Genomic DNA, 12,837 nt, shown 5'->3' on the forward strand with positions numbered 1-12,837 from the left:
ACACCAGAATCTGGAGGAAAAGGGGGCTCTTAGAGGCACGGAGCTGTTCTTACAGATGGGATGGCTGGACGCAGACAAGGTGGAGAAAGCACGTGGAGGGCAGACGGATTATCCCCAAAGCCAGAAAGTCAGTGTCTGGCTCCGCCAAGCAATAGCCAGGGTCGACTAGGGCCTTCTGGTCCTGAAGAAATGTTGGTTGTTGACCAGAACAATTATGATTTTGGAGGAAGGGGTGACAGGGAAATTACACTGCACGGCGCTGGGCCTCCCCCAGACCAGCCAGTCACCCCGGAGGTGGCTGGCAGGAGGGAGGATGGGAGAAAGGCAGGGGTATTCGTTTGAAAACACGCCAAAATAGTGTGACATATATAGATTGTGTTAGAATGAAACACAGATGACCTGAGGAAAAGATGGAACTCATTGGCTCATTAACCGGATGGCTGGACTCAGGTGTGGGTCGACATGAGCCGTCTGTTTCTCTTGCTCGCCTCTGGACCCGTCTTCTGGCTTCCCTCTCGGCCAGGGCCTTCTGCATCGGCATGGCCTCCAGCAGCCCCGAGCCCATGTCCGGCCTCTTCAGCAACCGCTGAGGGAGAAGACAGCCTCTTGCCAAGAATTCCAGCTGAAGCCCGGGAGCCGATGCCTCCTGGCCTGGCCGGCCCCGGGGCCTATGTCCCGCTGGGCAGGTGCTGGGGAGGAACGAGCCCCCTCCTGGTCGGGTAACCCAGGCAAAGCGCTGCATCTCTCTGCGCCCCCCAGTAACTGTAGGCAATGCTGCCCGGGGGTAGGGTGGAGGGCCAAGGCTAACAGCTGTCTCTAGAGCCTGGAGGCCTGGACTGATGGCAGGGCTCCACCACATCCCAGCTGGGTGGCCTTGGGCAAAAGACTTAACCTCTCGGGCCTCAGTTTCTTCATGCAGATCATTGTAGCAGTTACCTCCTGGGTGTGAAGATTAAATCAGTCAGAACACATAAATTTAAATCGCACCTAACACATAGAAATGCTAAGGATCCGCTCTTCTTATAACAGTGTATACCAGGGCTTCTCAGTCAGTCTTGTTGATCTTGGAACCCCTTTATGTCCTTAAAAATTACTGAGGACCCCCAAGGAACTTGTGAGTATGTGGATTATATCTATTGCTATTTCCAGTACTACAAATTAAAACAATAATTTTTGGGTGGGCGGCTCATCATTCTCCCACTTTATTTTACTACATGACTTTGATTCCTAAACAATGTTTCTTTATTCTGCATAGTTTGACTTTTTTTTTTATTAAGGTCTCATTGATACACAATCTTATGAAGGTTTCACATGAGCAACATTGCGGTTACAACATTCACCCATGTTATCAAGTTCTCACCCCCACCCCCCATTGCAGTCACAAAACAAGAATTTTTTAAATGTTTATTTGTTCATGTAAAAACAACTAATAAATCCATTACATATTACCATAAATACAGTGTTTTTATGAAAAATATCATTTCCAAATAAAAACCAATGTAGTGAGAGGCATGACTTTGGTTTATATTTGAACCAATTTTTGAAATGTCTAACTTAATAGAAGTATAACTCTTGGGGGAAGATACATTCCCAACTTGGGACAAATTACCTTTGACGCTGAAATCAGTCAAAGGGAGAAATAAAGTGTGAGAAACCCATTTATTGTTTATAAGCAGTCATCCACTTCTGCTCGCCCATGTCTCTCACTACCTGGCTGCACAAAGGGACCCCACCCAACCTCTCTGGTCCAATTAAGCCCTCACTCCCCCTTGTAATTACCTATTGATATGGAGATGGACTACTTCTCTGCACCCCTTGGAAATACCTGTTGAAATGAAGATACACTAAGGCCAGGGGAGAGATTCTGGAAATGTTGCAATTTTACCCACAAGAAGGTAACTGGATTCTCTTATCAGCTTCTACACCTAATCAACATATTAAATTTTGGTTGAGGTAGATGAAGAAGAAAACCTGGCCTCGAACAGGTATGTGATTAGGAAACTAAAGGCCTCGTAGATCCCCTGAAAAAAGTCTTAGAACTGCAGGGCCCTCAGAGGAACATTGAGAAGCACTGGTATATATGAAGCGTGAAAGCCAGCATTGTATAGCTGTTTAACCTGGAAACAGACTGGATCTAAATCTCAGATGTGTGGGCAAATCCCTAACCTCTCTGTGTCTCAGGTGTCTCCTAGAGAGGGTTGGATGACCTGTTTCCAGCAGTCATAAGAGCAGGTGCTTGGCATGTAGTAAGTACTCATTAAACACTGACTGACGGTTACTAGCTCAGAGCCTGGAGCATAGGGCCTCTTATTTCTTCCTAATTGGTCACCCCTCGGATACAATGTCCAGCCTCCTAAGAATGGCTTGGGGATCCATTCTCAGCAGAGCTGCCATGATATTCTGCATCCCTCCCAAGGGAGCCCTGGGCTGAGCCATCTCTTTGGCCATAGGCCCAAAGCAACCTCACCCACATGTGCCTGCCAGCCCCTGGCACGTCAGACAGGGTGTATCTGTGTTGGTGCCAGGAAGTTCTCCTCCCCAGCAGCTGGCAATTAGGAAGTCACTCTCTATAATGGACAAGGCCTAATCAGCCTGCCCATGATTACCAGGCCCAGAATGTGGCCGCGATTCAGGAAAGATGATCCCCAAAGACTAGAGCCACTTAAGTCCTGGCATTGACCACAAGTCCCCTTGGTAACCCGTAACTCTGAGCACAATTTAGCCACTGAGCTAATTGATGTTCTCCGAGGCAGTCAGCTCTCACTTGGGTGATCGAAATGGGCTCTAATTGCCAACATCCTTCAGGTAAGAAGCCCCACATGTTCTCATGCCACCCAGGAGGCCCATACAGGAACTGAGGTCTTTCAGCAAACTAGTCCTCTGATTGCATTTAATTAACCAAAATAAGGTTTGAAGAAATAATTATTTAAAGAACATATCAGAGGAAGTCACAATATCAGGATGTTTCACAGAAAAGCAGGGCAGGTGGCTTTGCTGAAGTCGTGAGAAACAGCTCCTTGAAGAAATGTTCCCAGGTCTCAAAGCTGCCTAAACAAGGAACAGAGGGGTGGAGGAAAGACCACTGGGTCTGGATCTTACAGAACTGGGGTGAGCCTGATGGTGCCATGCGCGTAAGATGTGTGACCTTGGGGAAGTTACTTCACCTCTCTGAGCCAGGCATGTCTCACTCATAAAGTGGGCGTGGGAAGGGCCTTGCATAGGACCCTGCATATATTAGGTGGCACAGTGCAGAGGTGAAAACTGGCACCTTCAGAGGGCTGTTTGGTGAACTTCAAAGTGTTTTTTAAAAGGTAGAGTAATTGGGTAGATGTTACACTGAGTTGTAACAGAAGTGCTCAGGTCTCTGGCCATCCTCAGGACCAGCTTCTCAGGTTTGCATAGCACCCTCAAATATGTGGGTTTGCCCTTCTACCTCTCTCAAGGCCAGGACATCAGGGGGACCTGGTCTCAAATTCCAGCTCCACTTTCACTCACAGGACCTTCGTTCATACCGTCAGTGAATGTTTAATGAGCCCTTTCTCTGCCCTTTCCCCAGGCCTGTCCTAGGCGCTGGGGATGCAGGCATGGTCCCCACTTCAGGGAACACAGAGATTAGTGAGTGAGGAGCCATTTATGAAAAAGTCACCTAAGAGACTATGGCAGATGCCACTGGCACCTTGCTCCATCCCCTTAGCTCACACCTTTGTGGTACATAGTTATATTCTGAGATTTTTCACCTAAAGGCCTCCTTGTGGAGCACACAGGGCAAGCTGGGAGTACCAGGGAGTTGACAGCACCAGGAGCAGCCTTCAGCCCCTGATTGATGGGAATCAAAGAAAATCTCCAGCTTCCTCACCCTGTTCAGTGGGACAACCCTGAGGCCTGTTCTGCAGTATCCCAAGAAAAACCTGTGCATTAATACATCTTGTGCTCACTTCCTTCCTTTCCCCAAATGACTCCCCTGCTCCCAGACCACTTTCTGGGATCACCCTCCAACTCAAACACTGGGACTCAAACCCAAGTCTAAGGATCTGGGCTGGGGGAACCCAGCCTGAGGAAAGTAGAATTACAAACTGTGCTAGCTGCAAGGAAGGGGGCAGAAGGATGCAGTGCCACATCCTGACAAAGTTGTCTGAAGTGACAGCAAAGGAGGAGGAAGAGTTACCTCATGTGAATCATCAGGATTCAGCAAAGCAAAGAGAAACCATTTTGGAAAAGTTAAGCGGAAAGGGTTAACATACCAGGGCTGGCAATCAGCTCCTTGCACAGCTGTGGCATCATAGGTGTGTCAGAATCAGTCCATCCTGATTGGATGTGTGTCCTGATTGGCTGACACCTGTCTTGTACCTGTTGTTGGATATTTTGAATACCACTCTCGGAAGCAGGAATTTATGATATTGTCGAAGGGCTTGAGGAGCAGACTTGCAGAGTGATGCCATGAAAGTGACCTGCCGGGAAGCTGTTTCCTCTGTTTCCAGTCAGGCTGGTGGGAAAGGGAGGCCACCACTGGAGTTGTGGGGTTCAAGAACTCACTGTTTGGAATAGTATTCAGCAGTGAAAAGGAGCAAACTGCTGAAACATGACCCTCATGGACTTCAAAAACATTAGGCTAACTGGCGGAAGCCAGGCGCAAGAAACCCCACATTGTATGATTTTATTTGTATAAAATGTCTAGAAAAGGCAAACTGATAGGCAGTAGATTGCCTAAGGCTGAGGATGGAGAAAGAGATTAACTGAACCCTTACTGAGGGTCTGAAAATGTTCTAAAACCCATTTTTGGTGATGGTTGTATCAGTAGGTAAATTTGCTAAAAATAATTGAATTGTATACCTTCAATGGGTCAATTTTATGATATGTAAAATACGCTCTTAATAAAGTTGTTTCAAAAGAAAAGAAAAAACTTACTCCTGTGGTGTGAAGCTGCCTGAAAGCTGCTATCAACAACTGACTCAAGATACTTCCAAAGCTGGCCTTTGGACCCTGGAATGCTGTCACAGAAATACCACACCTTAGAACAGCCTTGATTTCCAGCGGGAATAGTCAAAGCAGCCTTCCAATCTCACACCCACGTAGAGAACTATATGTACATTCAACACTCTAGCTGCAGGGGAGTCTGGGAAATGTAGTCTGAGCTTTCCAACCTCCACAGTGCAGGAAGGTGCCCTATTAAGGTAGCCCAGGGAACATGAGGAGTAGGAGCAAAGAGGGCTCTAGACAGGGGGAATAACATGAACAAAGGCCCAGTGGTGTGTGCAGTTAACACAAAAGAGTCCAAGTGGGCATGTCATTGTGACTATGGCAAGGAGTTTAGATTTATCCTGGGTGAAATGGAACACTTACATGGTCTTAAGTGAGGTGGTTACTATGATCAGCTTTGCAGTTTGAGAAAGTCCCTCGGGCTGTGTGTGGAGAATGGGCTTGGGGGACAAGAGTGGAAGCCAGAGACTGGCAGGGAGGCGACTAAAGTCTTCAGATGAGGAAGATCCTGGCCAGGTGGGGTGGAAAGTCAAGCAGAGGGAAGGCCAGCTCTCCATGCTTCATGCTCCTTGGGGCCCTAGTCTCTGTGCTCATTTCATCTTCATCTGAAAATGAAAAGAATCTGAAAATCCATCAAATGCTCAATGGTTCAGAGGGAATTTAGTGGAGATGGTGGGTGTGAATGCATCTTATAAACCCAGAGTCTTCCACCATCCCTGCCCCACCTGAACTGTGAGCTCTTGGAGCAGAGGAGCTGGGGCGCAGACACCCTTCAAGCCCTCTCCTTCCTCTCTCTACCCAGTGACCACTGTTTGTGGGAAAGCCAAATAGCCCACCCCTCCACCAGAGGATGGTCTAACTGGTTCAGAGTCTAACTAGTTCAGACTCCATTTGGAGTATAAATCAGAGGTTGCAAACTGGCAATGAGTGGGCCAAATTCAGCCTCAGGCAATTACATAGCCTTTCTGTACCTTGGTTTCCTCATTAGGAGAATGGGCACAATAATAGTTATTCCCAGAGAAATTGCCATGAGAATTAAAAGAATCAGTGGGTGTAAGTGCTTAGGACAGTGCCTGACACAATACATGTTGCATGTATGCTCTTGCTGTTGTTACTGGATTGTTAAAGTTTTTGGATTTAGTGTCTTCAGATGGCCTCTTCATTTTGTCCTAGACCCCTCCACTCCCTCTTGCCCTGCACCCATCCTGCCTCCCTGCCTGGCCCTAGAAGACCCCTAGTTGAGTATCCAATCACAGCCTGGTCTTCTGTCTTCAGTGTGCCTGGCTGGCTGACACACACATTGATTCCTGCCACATAACTACAATGATTACAAACGTGAGGCAGATCAGCCCTTTCCCAGTTCAGGCAAACTCAAGGCAGGGTCCTGAGCAGCCCTCTCAGACCCTTGGCTCCACCTCAGCCAGCTGTGCATCTTTTCTCAAGGCCTTCCTCTTCTCCCGCCCTTGGTTTCCCCAGGTTTTAAATGGAGTCCAGCCCCTGTCTATCTCCCAAACTTGTTCTGAGATGGGGGCAGTGAAGAGGACATTTCAACCCCCAGGGTCCTGATTTCCTTCTCAGCAGAGCTGGGGAGCTCTAGTGCTGTGTCTTCTCAGTGGTGAAGAGGAACTCCAGCCTTGCTGAGAAAGAATTACAACCACAGAGCTCCAAGATCATCTAGATGCATATTTTATTATAATTAGGATGATGCCCATTGACAAGGGGAAGGTACCTAGAGGTTATATACAAGCCACAACTTCCAGGGCAATGTTGACATATTCCTACATGCATTTATTCCCACAGCCACCACCCAGCAGAGCACCATAGGGTGAGACACCTACAATGCTTCCTGCAAGCAGAACGCAGCTGTGGGTCCGGGCTCTGCCCACACACAAAAGGATGCCCAAGAAGGGAGGGAGCCCCTGGGTTCTAGGGGTAAAGTTTACATAATGAATCTTGACATGTGCGGCAGGCAATGGAAGCAGGATTTAAAATCACAGCTTCAATCCTACCCAGTCCTTGTTGGAGGCTCACCCCGGAAGCACCCTGCCCCTCTCTGGGGATCCCTTAGAAGAGAAAGAAGGGTCATTTTAGCCAGACTAAGGAAGGGAGGCAGGACTGCAGGGATCGGGGAGAGGAACTCTGGGATCTGCTCCCTTGCCAGCGGTGCAAAGTGGGGCAATATGGGGTTTTACCTCAAAGGCTGGCTTTCTCATGACCCTGAAGGAGGGGGCAAGGCCAGGGGCTCGGGGATGTGTATATACTGAGCTCAGGTTTATGATAAGGGATCAGGAGGAGGGAAAGAGGGGGTCACCAAGGGAAAGGGCACACAGGGCTCAGGACATTCTTAGACCACAAACTTGACTGTGCAAGAAACAGGGCTCACTCTTCCAGGGGCTCTCTGGCCAATGCTGCCCGTCGCCCAGGATGCTGCCGCTTCTCCTCAGCCTCCTGGCCCCTGCGTAGGTCATCCAGGAGCCCCAACAGGAGACCAGCTTGACCACAGGCTCCTCGGAACCCACATGGGCCTCCCAGGGCTCTCTTGCCTGGATGCTGGCGTTTCTCAGGCATCAGCTCTCCCTCTTCCTCCTCCTCCTCTTCCTCTTCCCAGCTCCTCTGGAACTTGGGATCCACCAGCCGTCTGCCTGGGTGCTGCCTCTTGGTGACGGCATACCCAAGTAAGGAGGCCCGCCGGCCAGGGTGCTGCCGCTTCTGTTGGGCATCATCGACTGACCACGCAGCCACGTCCTCCCGCCGGCCAGGGTGCTGCCGTTTGTAGGGCCCCACAGCTCCTCCTTCCTCATCCTCCTCTAAAACTCTCTCTTCTGCCTCCTCCCTCTTGCCTGGATGCTGACGCTTAGAGAGCCAGTCGGGTTGAAAGCTCTGGGACTCTGGGGAAGGAAGAAGGTCCGTAAGAAGCTCCCTGGCCCCTGAGTGCCCACTCCAGCCTTCCTCCCAGTCAAGGCAGAGTCCCTGCAGCTCCCACCGAGAGTCACGGTCTGGCACGTGCCTCTAAAGCTGCACAGACATACACATTTGCACAGATATTCAAAGGCATGACTTCTGGTTCCCATCTCAGCTCTGCCACTTCCTAGCTGTGTGGCCATAAGCAACTCACCTGACTTCTCTGATCCTCAATTTCCTTCCGTGTAAAATGGGATCAATAACAGTATCTATCTAAGAGGTTGTTAGGAAGATCAAATAGTGTGATAAGGTATTTGAAATGCTTAGAACAGTGCCCAGCATATATGCACCTAGTAAATAGTAATTAAAACTGTCACCCACAAGGAGATTCTCTCTCTCCCGCTGCACAGAATTCTCCCCACTGAAGATCTGCTCTATGTGAAATATTCCCAGGATGGAGATGGAAGAGGAATCTGATCTCAGGAAAGGGTCAACTCACAACTGTGCAGAGTGTGACCAGTGACAGTTTCTAAGCATCTGAGAGGCAAGAGGCCAGATGACCAAGTTGCTTCCTCCCCACTGCCCCCGCTTTCCCCCCGCCCCCAGCCCTCTCTGCGGCTTCCTCTCTACAGGTCAGCCAGAGTTAGACCCCCTACTCACCTGATGGGTGATTGCCCTGGTCCCCTCGCAGCCGCTGGAGGTCTTCCCGGAGGAGAAGGAGGCGCTCCGCCTGGCGCAGGAGGTCATCCAAGCCCGGAGGCTCGGCTGCCATTGCTGCCTCCTGCTGGGCCACATTGGGCTGTGCGTGGCCTCCGGGGACACCCGTCAGTGTCAGGGTCAAAGCCATGGCGAGCAGCAGCCAAGGGTCGGGCATCGCGGCGTCTGGAATAGGGAGGACAGACAGCATAAGCGGGCTGTGCCCCCAACCCAGCCGGCTTCATCTCCCCCTTTCCTGTCCCAGGGGATCCCCAAGCCGGTCCGAACACACCCCTGGGAGCAGGAAGACCAGCCTCGGGCTCGGCATCCTCACCCATAGAGATGCGCGGCGTGCCTGCCAGATGGTGCGACCCCATCTCCACCGCCGCTCGCTAGCGTCACGCGGGGCGGGGGGAGCCAGCGCTGGGGCTGGTCCCCGGGAGCGCAGCGCCGGCCCGACGGCCCAGAGGCTGACTGTCGCGCTGCTGGTGGAGATGCTCCGCGAGGCTCCCCGCGCAACATTCTTCCTCCAACGCCAAGGGCCTCATTCCAAAGCTAGGATTCCACTGCTAGCACTGATTCCACCGCTAAGCTAGGAATCTAATTCTAACTCTAAAAATCCTAATTTCAACTTTAATTCCGAAGCTAAAAATCGATTTCCAGAACAGACAAATTTCAAGGCTAAGGTTCTATTCCAAAGCGACAATTCTGGTTCTAACGTTCGGATTCGGATTCTAACTCCCAGGCCCTCCAGCCAACGCCCTGACTGCCTGACTCTGGCCGAGTCCGGGTGCGGACCTAAAGCTGGCGCCCAGGCGGGGGTGGATGGCGAAGCTTCCCCCCGACGCTCGGCGCCCAGCGCCCCAGATGCCGGGACTCGAGTGCACAGGGTGGATGCGTCCCGAGAGCCCGCGCCGGACCTCCCGTCGGGTTCTGGGCCAGCGCCGTGGTAACCCGGGGGGACGGGCGCACCACCCCACATGTGCACGGATGCCACCCTCTGGGAGGCGCTCGGGGGACAGAAGCCGCGGCTTCTCCCGGGGCGCCCCGAGGGCGGGAGCAGACGGCCCCCACTGCAGTGAGCCCGGACGCCGCCTGCGGGGGAGAGCCAGCAGAGGCGGTTACCTGCCTGGCGCGAGCTTCGCGGACCGGTCCGGGATCCTGGGGCCCCGAGGTCGGAGTTTCAGGGTCGAGTCGGTGGGTCGAGAGCACTCGAAGGACCCCGGCGCCGGCTGCCCTCTCCTCCGCGGGGCCGCTGCTTATATCTGCTCCAGGCAGAGGCGCGGGTGAGGTCAGCGGGGAGGGGTCGCGGGCGCCGGGAAGGGGCGCTGACGGCAGTCGGCCCCGTGGTACCCCGCCTGCCCGCCCACCGGAAATCTGGGGCGGGAGCGGCGGGGCCGGGAGCAGGAGGCACGAGCCGCAGTCTGGGGTGCTGGGGCGGGGTCGTGTCTGCACCCAGCTCGAAAGGTCTAGTAACACGCGTGTAGGGGACCAAGACAGACATATGAGAGAATCACACAATTAAAAAGAGACACAGGAGAGAACAGGAGACAAAGACTCAGAGATGCGTGTAGAGAGACAGAAATAACGGTCAGACACACGCAAAAAGAGACACATGCAAAAGGAGAAAGACATGGGGTGGAGGTAGCAGGAGAAAAACTGGAGTGGAGGAGGAAGGCAGGAAGGAAGGAGGGCACAAGTGGGACCCGGCCTCTGATCCTGACTGTGTCACCTCTGGCAAATGCCTTTCCTTCTCTGGGCCCCAGAGGTCCCCTTTGTACAGTGGAGAGAAGGGGTATAGTTTTCAGAATGCACAAACTGGTAACTTGTGGGCCACCACTAGTTCATAGCCAGTTTGGTTTGATTCCCATAGTGTGTTTTGAAAAAACCTAAATAACTAACATTTAAAAACCAGGAGAACTCAGGAAAAATTTGGATTTGTGGCTCCTCTTGAAAATCTCTTATAAAAGAGTGACTCCTGACAATAGCCAACTGGAGCTGAGCAGAGCTGCACCTGGGCACCACACTCTCCACCATTCCCCACTGTCTCCCAGTGTCACGGAGGAGGGACAGTGGAGTTTGTGGCCCCTGGACCAAAAGTCTGTTGGGGTCCACCCCACTCAGGTAAAGGAGGGGCAGGGATGCAGGGACAAAAGCATAGGTGCCAAGGAGCTTGTCCCCCAATCAGTTCTCAAAGTCACATGATACCTGGGATGAGAACATTGCCACATCCGGTGCTGGGCACAGCCTCCATCCTGAAACACCCGCAGTGTGCCAGGCTCCGCGATCAGTCCTGGAGACACAGAAGAAAGCCAGGCCCACACAGAAGGAACTGCATGTTAGGCAGAGGGAACATAGGTAAAGGCATCTCCTGCCTCTGGACAGTCCCAACATTATTCTGCCTTCCCACACAATATTCCTTCAGCCTAAAACTTTAACGGAGTGCCTGCTGTATGCCCCCAGGCCATGCTAGTGATCTGGCAAGGGATTCCAAAAGTGTTTGATTATTACTCCTTCCCTCGGCAGAGCACCCAACTTTCCTTGCATGTCCACCAGCTCTTTGCATCTTCACATCAGCCAGAAGACAAACAAGGTAGAGACTACTGGTCCTAATTTACAGATGGGAACACAGAGGCCTGGGGAGGCAGAAGGACTTGGAAGGCTAGGTGTGGAAGAGAACTTTCAGATCTCCAGCAGAGTCCTCTCCTCACTTTTAGATGAAGAAACTGAGGCCTGGAGAGATTGGCTTCCCAGCTCCCTGGCACACTTTGTGTCCTCAGGGTCAGAAGGCTGGCTGGGGTAGATTGCACACGTGAAACTCCAGGACTGATCTCCCAGCCAGACCCAGGATTTGAAGAACTGCCATTCTGCCTAAGTGTTAAATCAGACAAAAAGACAGACCTGTTGTCTTCCATACACAAGGTGTAGGTGTAATTGGTATGACCTGCAAATTTCATGCACATGCACCTTCCACAAGACAATTCCATTTCTCAGAACTCATCCTAAAGATACCCACACCTGTGTATGGGGATGTGCACACAGGGTGCTTGGTGCAGCATGGTTTATAGAAATGAGGATTGGAAAACAGCCTAGATGTCTGTCCATCTAGGACAGTGTGCTTAAACCAGCTACGGCCCATCCAAAATATGTGGCCCTGTTCCGACTTCAGAAGAATAAGGCAGTACCATATGTGTTGATGTGGAATAAGCTCAAAGATAAGCCAACAAAGAGTGGAGAACAATGTGTACATTATACACCTGGGTGATGGCACAGGAGTGGACGGTTTCACTCTTATGTGGACAGTCTGGAGGGTGGCGCAAGGACAATGCATCAGGGAAACTGGGGAACTGGGAAAGGGGAAGACAGCACAGGGTGGGAGTTTGACTTCCACTATCAGCCCTTGATGCAGTTTGTATTTTTATTCTGTGCAGCATTTCCTATCCACAATCCAGCAAATGACATGAAAAACCCAAACAAACAACAAAATCTTGTCTGAGTCTGAGCCTGTAAGGGAGTGATTAGTATGGATGGATAGAAAAGCTGCCTCATTGAGGGGGAAATGGTTCAAACATTCCCCTGGTGAGCCCTTTTGATGTGCTTCCATAATCAGGGATTGGAGTCACCTGTTAGGAGAAGAGTTCCTGGATGCCTAGAGAAGAGGGAGGGGAGTTCCCACTTAGCCCAAGGGACAGAAGAGGGTCCCAAAGTGGTGTAGGTATCCGAGGGGTCCTCAGGAGGCCAACTCTCTCTCTCCCTTCTTCCCTCCCTCTCTCTCCTCCCTTCCTTCCTTCCTTCCACAAATAATTCACTGAGTCCCTAGTAGGTCCAAGGACCTGTTCTGAACCTTGGACATTGCATTAACCTCATGTTTCTGATGCTGTGACCCTTGGGGCCTCTCCCAGGGTCCCCAGGAATTCTTCAGAGAATTCCTAGAGAAAGTGGGAGCACCTTTCATATGCAAACTAATCTATCCGGAGGCGCCTGCCCCCCCCCCCCCCACATTCTGGGCCACTATCTCCTGGCCCTCATTACCCAGGGCCTGATACCAGACAACTAGGGGTGGCCCCTATGCTCCAGAGTCACTAAAATTATTCCAACTAGCCACTGCTAAACCTGCTTACCTCACTTCACCCATTTCTTCCTACAGAAACCGCAATAAAGGCCCTTGCTCACCCTGCCCCGCTTTGCCCCCTTACTCTCAATGCTCGCTGGAGCTCCCCTGCTGGCCTGCTCAGGTGTGGCTTGTCCCTCGTCTTAGCAACT

The 12,837-nt window shown here is 51.5% G+C and overlaps 1 protein-coding gene across 3 annotated transcripts; it reads right to left on the reverse strand.

Moving 5' to 3' along the window:
- Positions 1-6,748: 6,748 nt before the first annotated feature.
- Positions 6,749-9,878, reverse strand: TRH (thyrotropin releasing hormone). Of its 3 annotated transcripts, none has more exons than XM_036911441.2 (3): positions 9,700-9,878; positions 8,539-8,760; positions 6,749-7,865 (listed from the first exon to the last, which is right to left on the reverse strand). In XM_036911441.2, the coding sequence occupies exons 2-3, from the start codon at positions 8,750-8,752 to the stop codon at positions 7,357-7,359; spliced, it is 723 nt and encodes a 240-aa protein (XP_036767336.2). In that variant the 5' UTR covers positions 8,753-8,760; positions 9,700-9,878; the 3' UTR covers positions 6,749-7,356. The 3 variants fall into 3 exon arrangements, with proteins under 3 accessions (XP_036767336.2, XP_036767335.2, XP_036767334.2); XM_036911440.2 differs by lacking the exon at positions 9,700-9,878 and adding an exon at positions 8,909-9,449; XM_036911439.2 differs by lacking the exon at positions 9,700-9,878 and adding an exon at positions 8,867-8,980.
- Between the last annotated feature and the right edge of the window lie 2,959 nt (positions 9,879-12,837).

Source organism: Manis pentadactyla, chromosome 1 (assembly GCF_030020395.1).
Source record: "Manis pentadactyla isolate mManPen7 chromosome 1, mManPen7.hap1, whole genome shotgun sequence".
NCBI classification, from domain to species: Eukaryota; Metazoa; Chordata; class Mammalia; order Pholidota; family Manidae; genus Manis; species Manis pentadactyla.

Excerpts from the sequence above, each read along its gene's own strand:
- TRH (XM_036911439.2), bottom strand. The coding sequence starts at position 8,951 with ATGGGGTCGCACCATCTGGCAGGCACGCCGCGCATCTCTATGGGTGAG. Across the intron at positions 8,761-8,866 it reads TGGTCTTCCTGCTCCCAGGG|ACGCCGCGATGCCCGACCCT; the intron begins GTGTGTTCGGAC and ends TCCCTATTCCAG. Across the intron at positions 7,866-8,538 it reads CCAGGGCAATCACCCATCAG|AGTCCCAGAGCTTTCAACCC; the intron begins GTGAGTAGGGGG and ends TTCCTTCCCCAG.